Source organism: Ranitomeya variabilis, chromosome 3, assembly GCF_051348905.1.
Source record: "Ranitomeya variabilis isolate aRanVar5 chromosome 3, aRanVar5.hap1, whole genome shotgun sequence".
Lineage (NCBI taxonomy): Eukaryota > Metazoa > Chordata > Amphibia > Anura > Dendrobatidae > Ranitomeya > Ranitomeya variabilis.
This window is the reverse complement of record NC_135234.1, coordinates 277,106,333-277,126,184: the sequence shown is the minus strand read 5'-3', so window position 1 is coordinate 277,126,184 and position 19,852 is coordinate 277,106,333. Positions and strand designations below refer to the sequence as shown.

Genomic DNA, 19,852 nt, shown 5'->3' with positions numbered 1-19,852 from the left:
AAATCCCTCTCAAATTCCAGGCTGCCAGATGGAAGCCCTTCACTTGAGAGTGGGTCACTGGGCCCTGGGTTAGTAGGTCTGGAACCTCTGGCAGAATCCATGGGTCCGTTACCGACATCTGTCTCAGAAGGGAGAACCTTGATCTCCTTGGCCAGAATGGAGCTATGAGGATTATTTTTGCTTGATCCTCTGATCTTCCGGATCACAGCTGGAATCATCACTACCGGGTGGAATGCGTAGGCCAGAGAAAACCTCCAGGGTATTAGTAGGGCATCTACTGCAAAAGGATGTTCCCTTGGATTTAAGGAGCAGAACTTTTTGACTTTTTTGTTGTGTAAGTTGGCAAACAAGTCTATTTCTGGTGTGCCCCAGGCTTGGACGATTTGTTGGAATATCTGGGGGTTTAGGGACCATTCCCCCTGTTTTAAGCCTCTGCGACTCAGGAAGGCTGCTTGTGTGTTTTCTATGCCCCTGATGTGTAGTGCCGTCAGGGATGACAGGTGTTGTTCTGCCAACTGAAGGAGTAGATTTGATATTTCCATGAGGCCTTTGGACCTCGTTCCCCCCTGATGATTGATATAAGCCACTACTGCTCGATTGTCCGTCATGATTCGAGTATGGCTGCCCCGGAGCAAAGGGAGAAAATGTCTTAGGGCTTTTTCCACTGCCAATAGTTCTTTTTCGTTTGACCCATAGTTTCTTTCTAGTAAGGACCAGGTTCCTTGTACAGAGTGAGATCTCAGGTGAGCCCCCCCAACCTGTACCGCTTGCGTCGGTCGTGATGATGTCTTTGACCGGATTTTGCCACTGGACCCCCATTGTCAGGTGGTCGTCCACCACACTAGGGAATCCCTTACGCCCAGGGAGAGACATAGATTTCCTTCTAAATGCCCTCTTAACCGTCTTTGAGCTGAGAGAACTTCCAACTGTAGTTGTCTTAGGTGGAATTGTGCCCATCCTACTGCCGGAATACACGATGTTAGCGAGCCTAGTAGGGACATCGCCTTTCTTAGAGGCCAGGTTTATTATCTTGGCTACTTTGTTTTCTGGGAGGAGGCAGAGCTGATGCTCGGAGTCCAGCATTAACCCCAGGAAGGACTGTAGTTTTACTGGTACCAATCTTGACTTGGGGATATTTATTATCCAACCCAGCTCCCTTAGAGTTGATGTTACCACTGATACTTGATGAGTGCAGTGGGACTCTGACCTCCCTATTACAAGGAAATCGTCCAGGTATGGGACAATTACTACATGCCGGGACCGGAGGTATGACATTACTTCCACCATTACTTTGGTGAAAACCCTGGGGGCTGTAGACAGGCCGAATGGAAGGGCTGTATATTGGTAATGTTTTAACTGATTTTGAATATAGAGGGCTACTCTCAAGTATTTCCGATATTCCGTATGTATTGGTATATGGTAGTACGCATCTTTTAAGTCTATTACTGCCATGAAGCAGTGTTGGAAGAGAAGTTTTATGGTCATGTTGATAGACTCCATCTTGAAGGAGTAGTTCTCTATCGATTGGTTGAGTTTCCTTAGATTTATAATAGCTCTCCAAGAGCCATCCGGTTTTTGGATTAAAAAGAGGGGGGAGTAAAATCCTTTCTTCCTGAGCCGGGACTTCCTGAAGAACCTTTTTGCGAATGAGTCCCAAGACCTCCGTCTGCAGGGCAGATTGCTCCTGTTGGGACCTTCTTCGGGGAGTTATTATAAAGTTTTGCCTGGGTGGACGGATGAATTTTATTTTTAGGCCGTCTTTGATAATATTTACGACCCAGGTACTGGGGGAGATATTTACCCAGGCCGGAAAGAAGAGAGAGAGTCTTCCTCCCACTTCTGGCGTAATGTCATTGTGGGGATTTTTTTGCTATGTAGAGGGCCCTTTAAACATGTAGCCCGATCCTCTCTTATCCTTAAAGTCCCAATTTTTTCTCTCTCCTGGGGGGCGACCTCTGTTAAATCTTCTCCTCCGAAAGAAAGGTTTTTTGGAATCTTTAGGGATATTGGGAAAAACTTTCTTTTTATCCCCTGCATGTTCCAGAATCTCTTCTAGTTTTTTGCCAAAAAGGAGTTGGCCGTCACATGGAATGGAGCACAGCTTATGTTTAGATGGCAAATCCCCCGGACAACCCTTGAGCCAAAGGGCTCTTCCTGCCACATTGGACAAGCTCGCCGCTCTGGCTGTTAGTCTTGCGGAATCCGCGGAAGAGTCTGCCAAGAAAGCTGCTGCTCCTTGCACTAAAGATATATTTGCAAGAATGTCGCCTCTGGGTACTTTGTCTCTTAGCTGATCCTCTATCTGCTGTAGCCAGACCATGAGAGCACGAGCCGTACATGTCTCAGCAACTGCTGGCTTCAGGCCCCCCGCTGAGGCTTCCCAGATATGTCTCAGAAAACTATCTGCTTTTTTTATCAAGCGGGTCTTTGAGAACATCCGAGTCTTCTAACGGAAGGGACAATCTTTTTAAACATTTGGCTACTGCTCCGTCAATTTTAGGGATTTTCTCCCAGGATTCAGAGTCTTTTTCTTCAAAAGGATATCTCTTTTTGGATGAAGAAGGCAAAGTACCCATTTTTTCAGGTTTTTTCCACTCTTTCTCGATTAATGCTTTGATTTTCGCATTGACCGGAAACGTGCGTTTCCTTTTCTCTTCTAAGCCACCAAACATGACATCTTCTAGTGACCTAGGTGTCTTTTCCTCTTTAAGACCCATTGCAGATCTAACTGCTTTAACTAATTTGTCTACGTCCTCTGTTGGAAAATATGGACGACCTCCTGAATCACTGTCCGATCTGAAGACTGGACAGAGGCCGAGGAGGTAGAGGGAGATCGGGACGATTTATGACTCTCCTGTCTGAGAGGCATCTGACTCTGTAGACACCTTATGGCTTCTCCTTCTCGGTTTATTAAGGGCCATTTTCAAGGAGTCTTTTATTTCAGCCTGTATTATGGCTTTAAGGCTAGTGGCGAAATTAGGGGTCTCTTCTTGTATAGTTTTACTAATGCAGTTAGCACAGAGATCCTTCTGCCACTGAACTGCAAGAGGGTCTTTACAAAGGGCACACTCTCGGTTCTCAATTTTACCGCTAGCTTTCCTGGACCCCTAGTGATCAAAACAGAAAAAAATGGACCCTACTACCATAAGGGTGACATTCACGTAGATCACTCACCACCGCTGACAATCAAGGGTACCGGTTTTGGAGGCTGGACAGATGCAAGTGAAGTGTCCCTCCTGGACGCCGACGAATCTTGCCGGACAGGACGACTGCTGCTCCTACCACTTGAGCGGCTGCTCCTGGTATGCTGGTGGCTCTGCAAGGCATCTGGCGAGAGCTCCTGCTGCTGAGATGGCGGCTGCTGCTGCTGCTCTTCCTTCCCCACTTCCATGATGAAGTTTCTGGGCATGAGTGAGTCTTCTGTGGATATCACCCTTTTTATGGGGGATACACTGCACTCCCCACCTCCTCTGGTGCCCAATGGTGGCCCCTTCCCTGCTCTGCTGCGCCGCCGGAGTTTTTATCCACCGGCCGGCGTATTCTTCATGGGCGCCGCCATATTGGATCCGGCGCCCGCCCCCCAATGTCACGCGGACACGCCCATTCCCAGAGTGCCTTGCGCGTGACGTCAGACGGGCAACCCGGAAGCGGCCGCCGCACCTGGATGCCGGCAGATAGAGGAGGGTGGCGTGGCAGCCATGGAAGGAACCCGGCCATCCGACTATGCTGCAAAAACGCCCGCTCGGACGCAGATACCTGGAGGACCTGCAGACGGCGCATCCAGGACCCGAACTCCGACACACAGGTGCTGCCTGTTCTTCCACGCCGGGACGGGACCTGGGTAAGTGGAATCACCGCCGTGTTCAGCACAAGGGTCCCTGTCAGGACAGGAAACCCAACTGAAGTGACAGAGAGGTACCGCCCTTTTATTTTCAGTAGGGTTTCCTGTCCTGACTGGGCGGATCCCCTCTCTTAGGTGTGCCATCATGGGGGATGGGAAAATTGGGTTACTTGCGTTTTTTTTGTACATCTGTTCTTATCGCATTTTTGATGCTGTAGTTTCTGTCTGGCATGTCGTGCTTTTAAATAAAGCTGATTTGTTTTTAATACATACTGGTATTTGGTTTTGACAAAACTGTATTAATACAATAATGTGTGGATTACAAGGGCTTTACTTGCAGACATTCTACATCTAATGCAATTCTATGGGGAAAATTCTCACATGAAACTCTGTGTACCCACAAGAGACGTTGACATGTTGTGGATCTCAAATACTCATCGCAAGTCAGTTTACGTGGCGTGAAAAAATAATCTCAGTCTGCATGAAATTTCTATAAATCCCATCCACCTTGCTCGAACTGTAAGATGCTGCATTTTTACATTACTGAAAATATAAAGCAAAAACTCACAGTGGGAACTTAACCTAAGGGCTTGTGTGTCACACACAGTGTAGGAAAGACTAAGTGCAACACGAAGGGATGAGGGGAAGGGAACCTAACACAAGGGAAGGCGGGAGTGGAGACCCCTAGGCAGATATAAATTACTCTGTCTTTCCTAAACATCCGTGCCTGACCCTGGCAATAAGCCCTGCTTAGGGAAAGACGGGGTAGGTACTAGTCGATCCCCACTACCGCTAAAGACAGCTGGGATAGACAAACAAGGGGAGAGCATATCTTGAGTAGACTCAGAGATATAACACAGATGTCCTCCAGCAACACCAAAGAAGTAGATAGCCAACTGTCATAGCTCCAAGCCTCAACGAGGAAATGGAAATATCATTTGGGACTCTCAGTAGCAGGCTGGGAGTCTATAAACACCCAGGTCCAGGTGTGTCAATTAGAGCTAGAGAAAGGTTGCCACTGGGTCAAAGAGTCACAAGGGTTAAGAAGGTGTCTGCAAAGCCAACCGCAGAGGCCTTCTGCAGCTACACAGAGGGTATATATATTTTTTTCAATTATTCTGGGACCATTCAGACAGCAGTGCATGAGTATGTTTTTTAGAGAATGCATGTAATATGCATAATTGTGTTGCCTGTATTTTCTTTATGAAAAGAATATTATGAATTGTTGTCTTAATATTTTCTTGCAGCTGGCACGTCACAACAGGCATCTACAGCATCTTTTGAAGCCTATCCATAGGATACAAGAGGAAGAGGAGAGTATCTCTACTATGGTAATATTTGCTCTACTTGTCTGTCATATCATTAAATTAAATATGAGTAGCCATCCTCCAATTATTATGAGCTTTACCACATTTTCGTCCAGTGGCCTTACACGCCACTGTTTCACTGATACTTTTATCTATCTGTTCATCTCTAAATACACTTGTTATAATACCAGACTGTGACGTTCAGTAGACAACATTTTACTGGCCGATCTGAGTGTTAAATATAATATGTTCATTCATCTTAAATTATAAGGCAGTCCAAGTATAAGACAGATCAAATAGCTATTAGTTATCAGGTCCATACTTTTAAGGGATATTCTATTTTTTTAAGTTGATTTATAGGGTAAACAATGGCCATAAATAAAACAATTATTATTCCTTTACAGGCTTAGCCTTTAGAATGCTATTAAATAACATATAAAATGAAATAGCAAGTACACTTAAAAGGAAGCCTAATCTCTGATATGCTCTTCACTTTAATATTTTGTACCCTGTACGGTATCCGATTTTATTTGTACCTTAAAAGGGGTTGTCCTGAGAATTTCTTTTGGCAAGCCTTGTAGTGTGTAATGTACACACTGTTGGGATTCAGCTTTACCTGCTGATTCCGTCAGTCATCACTTGACTTCAAGAATGGGCTCAGCCACCTCTCTGTGTTCTATTGTGAAAAGCAGATGAGACTCTAGTCGGCACATGATAACAACTATGTGCTTAGAGAGTCAGACTCTTCTCTGTGCTCTATTAAGAAAAGCAGTTCTACTCTAGTCGGCATGTGACGACAACTATGTGACACTGGAGTCAGTCGCTTCTCTGTGTTCTATTGAGAAAATCAGCTGAGACTCTAGTTGGCACATGACGACAACTATGTGACTAGAGAGTGTTAGGGCTAGCGGAGCGCACCAAATAATAAAGGAATTGATACGAGGTGCGTTCGCAGCCCGGGGTCCACCGTGCAGAGATGGTACTTGCTGCTATGTAATGGTGGATGGACAATTAGCTCACATGTGGGTTAGACTTCACCCCGTGTGAAATGGTAGCGAGCTCTGTCGCACAATACACTGCACCTTGTTAGCAGTCACAAGGTGCAGCTACAAGACACTAGTAGGATCCCTAAGAATCACCCCCACTAATCTGGTGATTGAACTTGCTCTGACCCTCGGTGGCTTTTGAGCCTGCGCCTGAGGACGCCCCGAGTCAGATGCTCAGTTCAAGCCGGAATTCCCACCCTATACTGACACTTGTCAGGAGAGTGCACAGATGGCGCACGGTGCCGTAGAGGCGGGCACTGCAACGTGTGCTTAGTATAAATAGCATGCATCCACCATTCACGAGCAGTCAACAACACTAGGAAGGGTGATGATTAATGAGCGACAGTCACACATCTAAACACACACGTTTTCAAGTATACATTAGCCAAGTGGCCATGCGAACCTTTTATAGCAGCAGTGCTACGGGACCTTCCAGATGGTCCAATAGGATCAACAGGACCTGATCATGTGACCCCCGACCTCCAATGGGAGGTCGTCCCGTGGGCACGCTCAGTATGGGAAAAGCAGGACTTGGTCCCAGAAAGACCTGCTCGCTGCTGATCAGTGCTGGCTACAAAGGCAGAGCCTGGAAAGGCAGCAGTAACCAGTTGCACAGTATCAGCTTGAGCCAGATGCTGGGACCGACGTCTCCGCTGAGCAGGCTCCACTGCAGCTGGAGAAGAATGGGAGACCGCAGCGGAGATGGTTCGAGATTCACCCTGTGCAGAGGCAGGAACTTGACACCTAACAGAGAGTCAGCTGCTTCTCTGTGTTCTATTGAGAAAAGCAGCTGAGACTCTAGTTGTCATATCACTGAGTCTCCAGTCTGCATGTGGGACTTTATTTGGCAGGTTACTGTAAAGGTACCTTCACACTGAGCGACTTAACAACAATAACGATAGCGATCCGTGACGTTGCAGCATCCTGGATAGCGATATCGTTGTGTTTGACATTCAGCAGCGATCAGGATCCTGCTGTGACATCGTTGGTCGGAGCTAGAAGGCCAGCACCTTTTTTTGGTCGCTGATCACCCGCTGACATCGCTGGATCGGTGTGTGTGACACCGATCCAGCGATGTCTTCACTGGTAACCAGGGTAAACATTGGGTTACTAAGCGCAGGGCCGTGCTTAGTAACCCGTTGTTTACCCTGGTTACCATTGTAAATGTAAAAAAAAAAAAACAGTACATACTTACATTCCGGTGTCTGTCCCCTCGCCGTCAGCTTCCCGCACTGACTGTGAGCGCCGGCCGGCCGTAAAGCACAGCGGTGATGTCACCGCTCTGCTTTACGGCCGGCCGGCGCTGAGACAGTGCAGGGAAGCTGAGGCCGGGGGACAGACACCGGAATGTAAGTATGTACTGTTTTTTTTTTTTTACATTTACACTGGTAACCAGGGTAAACATCGGGTTACTAAGCGCGGCCCTGCGCTTAGTAACCCGATGTTTACCCTGGTTACCAGGGGACTTCGGCATCGTTGGTCGCTGGAGAGGTGTCTGTGTGACAGCTCTCCAGCGACCACACAGCGACGAAACAGCGACGCTGCAGCGATCGGCATCGTTGTCTATATCGCTGCAGCGTCGCTTAATGTGACGGTACCTTAACTAATATTGAGAGAGGCGGCTGAGGCTTAGTCAGCTTGTGACCATAACTGTGCAGATTCCTTATCTTACTTGTGGCCATATGATAACCGCTGGAACCAGCAATCCAAATTCTATTGGTGTATACAAATTGTAGTGCTAGAATTCGGCAAGCTGCAAGGCTTGCCAGAAATGTCATCATGGGTGGACAAACCCTTTAAGTGTTTGCAGTCATTTTTATGAGCAGAGATAACCACAAACCAAACAACGAATAACATAGTTAAGGACAACAATTAATGAAACTTACCTACATTAAAATATTACCTGTTAAAATAGATTTAAAATGTTTTGTTGGTTTGTAATGCGAAATTAGCATCAATAATTCAGATTCATTTACAAACCTTAAACATTAAACTTTACTGTGCTGGTGCAATTAACTCTGATACTCATGAAGTACACTTATCGTTCAGAAAAACATAATAAAAAGGTGCAGGAGCTTTTTGTTTAGTTTGTCTGACTTCTTTGCTTTCTAGGATAACACTAGCTAGTCTGTTTCTTTTATACGCTTACTTTTAATACACATATTCACAAGATAACTGTGATCAGTGGAGGTCCAACTTTGGGAACCAAACTGCTCCTGAAAATAGAGGCCCCATGTTTTCTGTGTAAATGGAAAGGTTATACGTTTGCGTGACCACCGCTTTGTTCACTGTCTATGGGAGCTGTGGTCATGCATGTATGTGCACTACCATTCCCATCGTCCCATTGAAGTGAATTCAGCAGTGGTTATATATGCAAATTATCACTCCAATAACTCTATATGGACACAGAACTAATGTTCTTGGTATCGGTGGGACCGCTGCTGATCATACATTATCACTTGTCCCCTAATTTGAATAATATCCACAATGACATTTAGTACCTGTTACAGTGGGTTTCAAAATTTTTTAGAGACTCTAATGGAGAATTAGGGTCGCTCATTAAATATATATTTAAATAGAACAAATACAAGGTGTGTTTTTGTAAAATCAAAGGAACAGTAACTCAAAATGCTTCGTATACATCAGGTCCGGGAAACCTTTTCAGGTATTTTACATTTTCAGAACTATCCAGTTATTTTGATACATATATAGTACAAGGCAAAACCTTATCATTACGCTAATCATTTTACATGCACTAGCCTATAGTGTACATAGTACTATTCATTAAGGGTGACTGTATATTTTCTTTACATTCCTCTTCTATGTCTCCCTAAAGGGTTTTTTCTTTCAAATAGCAATGTAATAAAAAAATACAAGGAATATAGTGTGTTTACACTAAGCAGTAGTTTCCACCCTGGGGTTTGATTTAAATGGGACGTAATTTTGGCTATTTCATTTCCAGCTCAGCCTAAATAATAAGCAACTGACACAAATGTTGAAGTCAAAAACTGCCCCATTAGAGGAAGAAAAAGAAGACCCTCTGGCATACTATGCCAAACATACTGCACAGATTGAGGTAAGAATGTTACTACGTTATTAATACCCAATTGTGAGACCGTTATCTATGATAAGGCCCCATTCACATGTCTGAATTTTATCATGCAGTAGATGGATGTGACACCGATGGCATGCTGTCCATTACATCACAGACCCATTCATAGACATCTGTTTGATTAGGTCACAAACCGGACCAAACTTTAGAGGAGTGTTTTTGTTTTTTTTTATGCATTTATAGAATACCACGGGTATGTGTTCTATCCAAGAAAGCACAGATAGAACATATACATGAAACATGGTTGTGTGAATAGCTCCTAATATCAATTATGACCCAGAAGTTGGTCTGAAATCATACAAACATAATGAAGAAAAATTACAAAAGCTGTTTAATTTTTAGGCAAGGCAAACTAAGATTAAACAGTCTAAAAATTCACCGCCATATTTATCAACAGCATTAACTACTTTGATAAATTTGATGATTTTAAGACTCTAATCGACGGTAAGTTTGTCCCACAATTTGTCTCCAGAATTTTGCCTCATTTTACAAATAGGCCAATTAAATGAGCAGCTGAGGGAACGCATAAAACCGTAAGGTGAAGTGACAGAAGAACATTTCAGTTAATGTGAAGAATCCTTCTAATGGAACTTAATACATCAACATTTCCTTAATCTGATGATCCATGTAGATTTGTAAATATATGTTGTGACTTCTAAACCATCATCATGTATACATTTCACAAGAATAAAGTGCGAGGGTTCGTATAGAGAAATTTAGCAATGGTATAACAGAGGAAGATTTTACCACAGAAGTCGAAGAATCCGAAGTTTTAAAAAATGTCCAGGCTGGTTTATTAACTTCATAAACCGCTCAGCATAAGCAAACAAAAAACAACCTTTTCCGGCACACAGTGAATGAAGCAAAGTAAATAGTCCATACAGTATTGCAGGTTCTCCCGCTCAGGTCAGTGTCCTTTAACAAACACACTGGAGGTCTCCACAGCTCCACTCACACACACTGAATGAGAAAACTGGTCTCCATTTTATCTGCTGTACCACGTCCCCGTTGTGAGATATGTTAGCAGTCAGTCCCACACATCTTTTTGACTGTTTGTAAAACTTGGTCCTGATACACCCTACTAACTGTCTCAGAACTATATGTGCTTGAGCTTGCTTTCCCGCGCTTACATCACTGAAGCTACCAACCTCGATGATACATATCTCCCCTCAAGAATCTGTCCGGTGCCCATCTTACAGAGAATTTTCTTACTATGAAAAGCTAAATAGTAAAATAGTATCTTTACAGGTTCAATGTACTTTTATATAGATGTATTTTTATCTTCCAATTCATTGTTATGTATGTTTGTTTGGGTTTTTTGCTGATAGTGTTTGTGAATGAACAATCCATCTTGTGCTAAAAAGTGTTTAAATTAATAATAATAAATATTGCTGTTGTATTCCTAGTAATACATTGTACTGCTTTTTTAATGTATTCTAAAAATAAACTTAATAAAATGATAATATAAAAATTAAAGAGTAACTCTACTTTTAAATAACCTTTCAGAATAAGCTGTCCTGTGTGTACATGAGGAAACACTATTACTGGCCAGAATTTGACTAGTGTTCTGCAATTTCCTTAGTTTTGTTTTTTGCAGGCTCTCTATATCTTAATTTGCAATCCACTCAGAGCTGGTTGTAGGAGATTAGCTCAGTGCGCAGAGATGGATCCTTTTTCTAGCACACAGATAAAATCACCAGCATGGAGGAAATTACACAGCAGCCGTGATCAGTGTAGATGTGAATCCAGCACTGCGATGACATAAAAGACTTGTTAGAAAACTCAGCACTCAGTTCACATGACACCTTAGGATGCTAGCAATCTGCCTAGCTTGACCAAGACAAATTTGGGGTGCTCTATGCATAGTGGACAGGGAGTTTAGGAAGTAGGAGGAGAGAGATAAGTGGCTGATAAATGGGGAAGAAAGCAGATTTCTTTGAAGACCTAAATTACAAAGTTTGTTGCAGTTTTGTTGTTTCTGCAAAGTTTGTTGAAAATTCAGTCCCAATGGCAGTAATTAATTGTATTTATTCCTCAGTGCCGCTTTTTAAAGGGAACCTGTCACCCCCCATGGTGTTTTTAAGTAAAAGCCACCTTCAGCAGCACTAAAGCTGCAGTCTGTGAAGGTGGCTCTTATGTTTAGCATCCCTAGGAATGCTGAAATAATCACTTTTATAAATTTGGCGCCATACCTCTATTGAGTCAGGGAGTTATGATTTCTCCCTGACTCAAGCGCCTTGCAGCTGTCCATCATCACATCGGGCGCCGCCTCCTCTCTGTCGTGACGTCACAGGCACCTTCATGTAGCCGAGTCCCCAGATCCCGCCCTGCAGTGTGCTATGATGTATTCACACTGCGGGGCTGGGAATCTGGCGCCTCCGCAGTGGAGTGGGTCACTGTGCTCCATTGAAGATAGTGCCGAAGTCTCGCGAGACTTAACAAATCTCGTGAGACTTCAGCACTATCTTCAATGGAGCACGGTGACCCGCTACACTGCACAGGCGCCAGATTCCCAGCCCCACAGTGTGAATACATCATAACACACTGCGGGGCAGGATCTGGGGCCTCAACTGTGCGCAGGTGCGATCTACTTACATCACTTGATGTAAGTTCCAGGGCAGCATGCATGGCGCATGCCCGAGAAATAATTGTAGAGGGCAGGCGCCGGTGACATCACGACAGAGAGGAGGCGGCATCCAGTGGGATGATGGATGGCCGTAAGGCGCTTGAGTATGGGAGAAATCATACCTCCCTGACTCCATAGAGGTATGGCACCAAATTTGTGAAAGAGATTATTTCAGCATTCCTAAGGATGCCTAAACATAAGAGCCACCTTCACAGAATGCTGCCTTAGTGCTGCTGAAGGTGGCTCTTTTACTTAAAAACGCCCTGGGGGGTGAGAGGTTCCCTTTAACACTGCTGAGAAATAAGTGTATAGTGCCCCCCCAGTCAGAATTTCTCCAGGATCTTGGCTACCAGGGGTAGCTGAGACCCCGTAGAACATGATTCGGGTCGTTTTTACCAACCCCAGTGTTCCGGTCCCCATTATTATATTTAATTTCTCTCTCCTCTGATATGATCGCACATCAGAGGAGAGATAAATGGGGTCCTTGATTCCCCCCGGTACCTCCAGTGTCCCTGCATCCCCCCATAACGTCCCCCGGTCGCCGGCATCTTCTTCTGGAAAGAAAATAGCGGGCGCATGCGCAGTGCGCCCACCGAGATCTGCCAGCTGGCACCCGGCAACAATAGGAAATGTTTCCTATTGTTTCATTTTGATCACTGTGATAGACCTTATCACAGTGATCAAAATAAAAAAAAATTTAAATCGGACCTCCCTTTATCACCCCCTTAGTTAGGTAAAAGTAATAAAATTAAAAAAAGTATTTATTTCCATTTTTCCATTAGGGTTAGATTTAGGCTAAAGTTAGGGTTAGGGTTGGCTTAGGGTTAGTGTTGGGGCTTGGGTTAGGGTTGGGGCTAGGGTTAAGGTTAAACTAAATTTAAAGGGAATCAGTTACCTCACTTTTCGCATATAAGCTGCGGCCACCGCCATTAGGGGCTTATCTACAGCATTCTGTAATGCTGTAGATAAGCCCCCGATGTTACCTGAAAGATAAAAACAAATTAGATTATACTCACCCAGGGGCGGTCCGGTGCGGTCCGGGTCCAATGGGCTTCGCAGGTCCGGCGCCTCCCATCTTCATACGATGTCGTCATCCTCCTTGCTTCATGTCGCCAGGGCCGTATTTAGAGTTTATTCTGCCCTAGGCACTTTTAGTGCTGCCTCCCCCTTTGGTGAGTATGACACTATCGGCAGTGACTTTGTCAAAAATCGCTTATGTGAAAGTAGCCATTTGCAGCAGACCCGGCAGTTTTTCCGCATCTGCTGTGTAACGGATCACTTACGGCAACACTGCGTTCGGCCTCATTCATTCCCTATGGGATTTGCGGATATTTGCAGCACTTGCCGCGATCTGGCAAATGTGGTATCATGCCTCCCAACTTTTGAAGAAGGGAAAGAGGGACAAAGTTTGCCTCTGACCACACCCATTTCACAACTAGTCACATCCGTATCCACGCCCCAACCACACCCATTTAGTACTGCTGATCACACTGTTTCATAAACAATTATAAACAAAAAGAAATATGGCCACACCGTGCTCCATACTATATAACGACCCCACATGATGCTCCATTCTGTATAATGGCCCCACATGATGCTGCGTACTGTATAATGGCCACACATGATGCTCTATATTGTATAATGGCCACACAGTGCTCTATACTGTATAATGGCCCCACATGATGCTCAATACTGTATAATAGCCACACATGATGCTCCATACTGTATGATGACCCCGCATGATGCTCCATACTGTATAATGGCCACACATGATGCTCCATACTGTATGATGACCCCGCATGATGCGCCTTACTGTATAATGGCCACACATGATGCTCCATACTGTATAATGCCTCCCCTCCCATCTTGTATGCATGGCTCATCTCCCCCATCCTGTATGCATGGCTCATCTCTCCCTCCCATCCTTTGTGCATGGCTCATCTCACCCCCCTCCCATCCTGTGCACATGGATCATCTCATCCCCCCTCCTCCCATCCTGTTTGCATGGCTCATCTCCTCCCTCCCATCCTGTGTGCATGGCTGATATCCCCCCTCCCATCATGTATGCATGGCTCATCTCCCCCCTCCCATCCTGTGTGCATGGCTCATCCCCCCCTCCCATCCTGTGTGCATGGCTCCTCTCACCCCCCCTCCCATCCTGTGTGCATGGCTCATCTCACCCTCCTCCCATCCTGTGTGCATGGCTCATCTCCTACCATCCTGTTTGCATGGCTCATCTCCCCCCTCCCATCATGTGTACATGGCTCATCTCCCCCTCCCATCCTGTATGCATGGCTCATTCCCCCCCTCCCATCCTGTGTGCATGGCTCATCTCACCCCCCCTTCCCATCCTGTATGCATGTATCATCTCCCCCTCCCATCCTGTATGCATGGCTCATCTCCCCCCTCCCATCCTGTGTGCATGGCTCATCTACCCCCCCCATCCTGTATGCATGGCTCATCCCCTCCCATCCTGTGTGCATGGCTCCTCTCACCCCCCCCCCTCCCATCCTGTGTGCATGGCTCATCTCACCCTCCTTCTCCCATCCTGTGTGCATGGCTCATCTCACTCCTCCCATCCTGTGTGCATGGCTCATCTCACCACCCCTCCCATCCTGTGTGCATGGCTCATCTTACCCCCCCTCCCATCCTGTGTGCATGGCTCATCTCACCCCTCCTCCTCCCATCCTGTGTGCATGGCTCATCTCACCCCTCCTCCTCCCATCCTGTGTGCATGGCTCATCTCACCCCCCTACTCCCATTCTGTATGCATGGTTCACTGTTATGACCCCAATGGCAGAGGGTCTCAAAAGTACATACCAAGTCTGCAAACATAAAAAACCAGCTCATAGGGCAGTGGTAACTGGGCTAACCGTATATCTAATCCTAGCACCACAAATAGCAGCAGCCGGGGAACGTGCCTACGTTGGTTCTAGACGTCTCGCGCCAGCCGGAGAACTAACTAACCCTAGAAGGGAAAAGATAGACCTTTCTTGCCTCCAGAGAAAAGACCCCAAAAGTTGGATACAAGCCCCCCACAAATAATAACGGTGAGGTAAGGAGAAAAGACAAACGTAAGAATGAACAGATATTTAGCAAAGAGAGGCCCACTGACTAATAGCAGAATATAGTAAGATGACTTATACGGTCAGCAAAAACCCTATCAAAATTTCCACGCTGGATATTCAAGAACCCCCGAACCGTCTAATGGCCCGGGGGGAGAATACCAGCCCCCTAGAGCTTCCAGCAAAATCAGGAATCACATTTAGTACAAGCTGGACAGAAAATAAGAGCCATACAAATAACCAAAAAACAAGGAAGCACGACTTAGCTTAGTTTTGCAAGAACCAGGACCAGCAGACAGGAGGAAACAGAAAGGATCTGATTACAACGATGCCAGGCACTGGACTGAGAATCCAGGAAGCTTATATAGCAACACCCCTGGACTAACGACCCAGGTGGGTGCCAAACTGAGAAAGACAATCCCAGAGTCATATCACCAGTGACCACAAGAGGGAGCCAAAAAAGTCTAATTCACAACAGTACCCCCCCTTTAAGGAGGGGTCACCGAACCCTCACCAAGACCACCAGGGCGATCAGGATGAGCAGCGTGAAAGGCACGAACTAAGTCGGCCACATGCACATCAGAGGCAACCACCCAGGAATTATCCTCCTGACCATAGCCCTTCCACTTGACCAGATACTGAAGCCTCCGCCTGGAGAGACGAGAATCCAAGATCTTCTCCACCACGTACTCCAACTCGCCCTCAACCAAGACCGGAGCAGGAGGCTCAACAGAAGGAACCACAGGTACAACGTACCGCCGCAACAAAGACCTATGGAACACGTTGTGAATGGCAAACGACACCGGAAGATCCAAGCGAAAGGACACAGGATTAAGGATTTCCAATATCTTGTAAGGACCGATGAAGCGAGGCTTAAATTTAGGAGAGGAGACCTTCATAGGAACAAATCGAGAAGACAGCCATACCAAATCCCCAACACGAAGTCGGGGACCCACACCGCGGCGGCGGTTGGCAAAACGCTGAGCCTTCTCCTGTGACAACTTCAAGTTGTCCACCACATGAATCCAGATCTGCTGCAACCTATCCACCACGGAATCTACCCCAGGACAGTCAGAAGGTTCCACATGTCCCGAGGAAAAACGGGGATGGAAACCAGAGTTGCAAAAAAAGGCGAAACCAAAGTAGCGGAACTAGCCCGATTATTAAGGGCAAACTCAGCCAACGGCAAGAAGGTCACCCAATCATCCTGATCTGCAGAAACAAAACACCTCAAATAAGCCTCCAGAGTCTGATTAGTTCGCTCCGTTTGTCCATTAGTCTGAGGATCAAAGGCAGACGAAAACGACAAATCAATGCCCATCTTAGCACAAAAGGATCGCCAGAACCTGGAAACAAACTGGGATCCTCTGTCAGACACAATATTCTCAGGAATGCCGTGTAAACGAACCACATTCTGAAAGAACAAAGGAACCAGATCGGAAGAGGAAGGCAGCTTAGGCAAAGATACCAAATGGACCATCTTGGAAAAGCGATCACATACCACCCAGATGACAGACATGCCCTGAGACACCGGAAGATCTGAAATGAAATCCATGGAAATGTGTGTCCAAGGCCTCTTCGGGACAGGCAAGGGCAAGAGCAACCTGCTGGCACGAGAACAGCAAGGCTTAGCTCGAGCACAAGTCCCACAGGACTGCACAAATGACCGCACATCCCGTGACAAGGAAGGCCACCAAAAGGACCTAGCCACCAGATCTCTGGTGCCAAAAATTCCCGGATGCCCTGCCAACACCGAGGAATGAACCTCGGAAATGACTCTGCTGGTCCACTTATCAGGAACAAACAGTCTGTCAGGTGGACAAGAGTCAGGTCTACCAGCCTGAAATCTCTGCAACACACGTCGCAAATCCGGAGAAATTTCTGACAAGATTACTCCCTCTTTAAGAATACCAACTGGTTCTACGACTCCAGGAGAGTCAGGCACAAAGCTCCTTGAAAGAGCATCAGCCTTCACATTCTTTGAACCTGGTAAATACGAGACCACAAAGTCAAAACGGGAGAAAAACAATGACCAGCGGGCCTGTCTAGGATTCAGGCGTTTAGCAGACTCGAGATACATCAGATTTTTGTGATCAGTCAAGACCACCACACGATGCTTAGCACCCTCGAGCCAATGACGCCACTCCTCAAATGCCCACTTCATGGCCAACAACTCCCGATTGCCAACATCATAATTCTGCTCAGCAGGCGAAAACTTCCTAGAGAAAAAGGCACATGGTCTCATTACAGAGCAACCAGGGCCTCTCTGCGACAAAACGGCCCCTGCCCCAATCTCAGAAGCATCCACTTCAACCTGAAAGGGCAGTGAGACATCAGGCTGGCACAAAACAGGCGCCGAAGTAAACCGGCGCTTCAACTCTTGGAAAGCTTCCACGGCTGCAGGAGCCCAGTTAGCAACATCAGAACCTTTCTTGGTCATATCCGTCAAAGGTTTAACAACGCTAGAAAAATTAGCGATAAAACGACGGTAGAAGTTAGCAAAACCCAAGAACTTCTGAAGACTTTTAACTGACGTGGGCTGAGTCCAATCATGAATAGCTCGGACCTTGACTGGGTCCATCTCCACCGCAGAAGGGGAAAAAATAAACCCCAAAAAGGGAACCTTCTGTACTCCAAAGAGACACTTTGAGCCCTTAACAAACAAAGCATGCTCACGCAAAACCTGAAATACCATCCTGACCTGCTCTACATGCGAGTCCCAATCATCAGAAAAAAACAGAATATCATCCAGATAAACAATCATAAATTTATCCAGATACTTCCGGAAAATATCATGCATAAAGGACTGAAACACTGAAGGAGCATTAGAGAGCCCAAAAGGCATCACCAAGTACTCAAAATGACCTTTGGGCGTATTAAATGCAGTTTTCCATTCATCTCCCTGCTTAATGCGCACAAGGTTGTACGCACCACGAAGATCTATCTTGGTGAACCACTTGGCACCTTTAATCCGGGCAAACAAGTCCGACAACAGAGGCAAAGGATACTGAAATTTAACAGTGATTTTATTCAGAAGCCGATAGTCAATACAAGGTCTCAAAGATCCGTCCTTCTTGGCCACAAAAAAGAATCCCGCACCAAGAGGGGAAGAGGATGGACGGATATGCCCCTTCTCCAGAGACTCCTTGATATACGAACGCATTGCGGTATGCTCAGGTACAGACAGATTAAATAGTCTTCCCTTAGGAAATTTACTACCTGGAATCAAATCTATGGCGCAGTCACAGTCCCTATGAGGAGGCAGAGCACTGGACCTGGACTCGCTGAATACATCCTGATAATCAGACAAATACTCAGGAACTTCCGAAGGAGTAGAGGAAGCAATAGACACCGGCGGGGAATCGCCATGAATTCCCTGACAGCCCCAACTTGACACAGACATTGCATTCCAATCCAAGACTGGATTATGGGTCTGTAACCATGGCAGACCCAAAACGACCAAATCATGCATTTTATGCAGAACAAGAAAACGAATCACCTCCCGATGTTCAGGAGTCATGCACATGGTTACCTGTGTCCAAAACTGCGGTTTATTTTCCGCCAATGGCGTAGCATCAATACCTCTAAGAGGGATAGGATTTACCAAAGGCTCAAGAACAAAACCACAGCGCTTGGCAAATGACAGATCCATAAGACTCAGGGCAGCACCTGAATCCACAAACGCCATAACAGGGTAGGAAGACAATGAGCAAATTAAAGTCACAGACAAAATAAATTTAGGTTGCAAATTACCAATGGCGACAGGGCTAACAACCCTTGTTAGGCGTTTAGAGCATGCTGATATAACATGTGTAGAATCACCACAGTAAAAACACAACCCATTCTGACGTCTATGATTTTTCCGTTCATTTCTAGTCTGAATTCTATCACATTGCATTAAATCAGGTGTTTGTTCAGACAACACAACCAGAGGATTAGCAGTTTTGCGCTCCCGCAAACGCCGGTCAATTTGAATAGCCAGCGCCATGGAATCATTCAGACTTGTAGGAATGGAGAAACCCACCATCACATTCTTAATGGCTTCAGAAAGGCCATTTCTGAAATTTGCGGCCAGAGCACACTCATTCCACTGAGTAAGCACGGACCATTTCCGAAATTTTTGGCAATACACTTCAGCTTCATCCTGGCCCTGAGAAATAGCCAGCAAGGCTTTTTCTGCCTGAATTTCAAGATTGGGTTCCTCGTAAAGCAATCCGAGCGCCAGAAAAAACGCATCAATATTTGCCAATGCCGGATCTCCTGGCGCTAGCGAGAAGGCCCAATCCTGAGGGTCGCCCCGTAAGAAAGAGATAACAATTTTAACTTGCTGAGCTGAGTCTCCAGATGAACGGGGTCTCAGAGATAGAAACAATTTACAATTATTCCTGAAATTCCTAAACTTGAATCGGTCTCCAGAGAATAGTTCAGGAATAGGTATTTTAGGTTCAGACATTGGACTACTGGTAACAAAATCTTGTATGCCCTGCACACGAGCAGCAAGCCGATCCACACTTGTAATCAAGGTCTGGACATTCATGTCTGCAGCAAGCACAAGCCACTCAGAGGTAAAGGGGAGGAACAAAGAGAGGAAAAAAAAAAAAAAAACCTCAAAATTTCCTTTATTATCCCACTTCTGCAATGCATTAAACATTCAACTTTGGCCTGGCATACTGTTATGACCCCAATGGCAGAGGGTCTCAAAAGTGCATACCAAGTCTGCAAACAGAAAAAAACAGCTCATAGGGCAGTGGTAACTGGGCTAACCGTATATCTAATCCTAGCACCACAAATAGCAGCAGCCATGGAACGTTGGTTCTAGACGTCTCGCGCCAGCCAGAGAACTAACTAACCCTAG

At 45.8% G+C, this 19,852-nt stretch overlaps 1 protein-coding gene across 2 annotated transcripts in view; it reads left to right on the top strand.

Moving 5' to 3' along the window:
• ITPR3 (inositol 1,4,5-trisphosphate receptor type 3) overlaps positions 1-19,852 on the top strand; it is an 825,364-nt gene that overhangs the window by 623,524 nt on the left and 181,988 nt on the right. For both annotated transcript variants that reach the window (XM_077295501.1, XM_077295502.1), the window contains 2 exons: positions 5,089-5,172; positions 9,157-9,270. In XM_077295501.1, the coding sequence (XP_077151616.1) occupies positions 5,089-5,172; positions 9,157-9,270 (198 nt within the window). The remainder of the gene's footprint in view (positions 1-5,088; positions 5,173-9,156; positions 9,271-19,852) is intronic.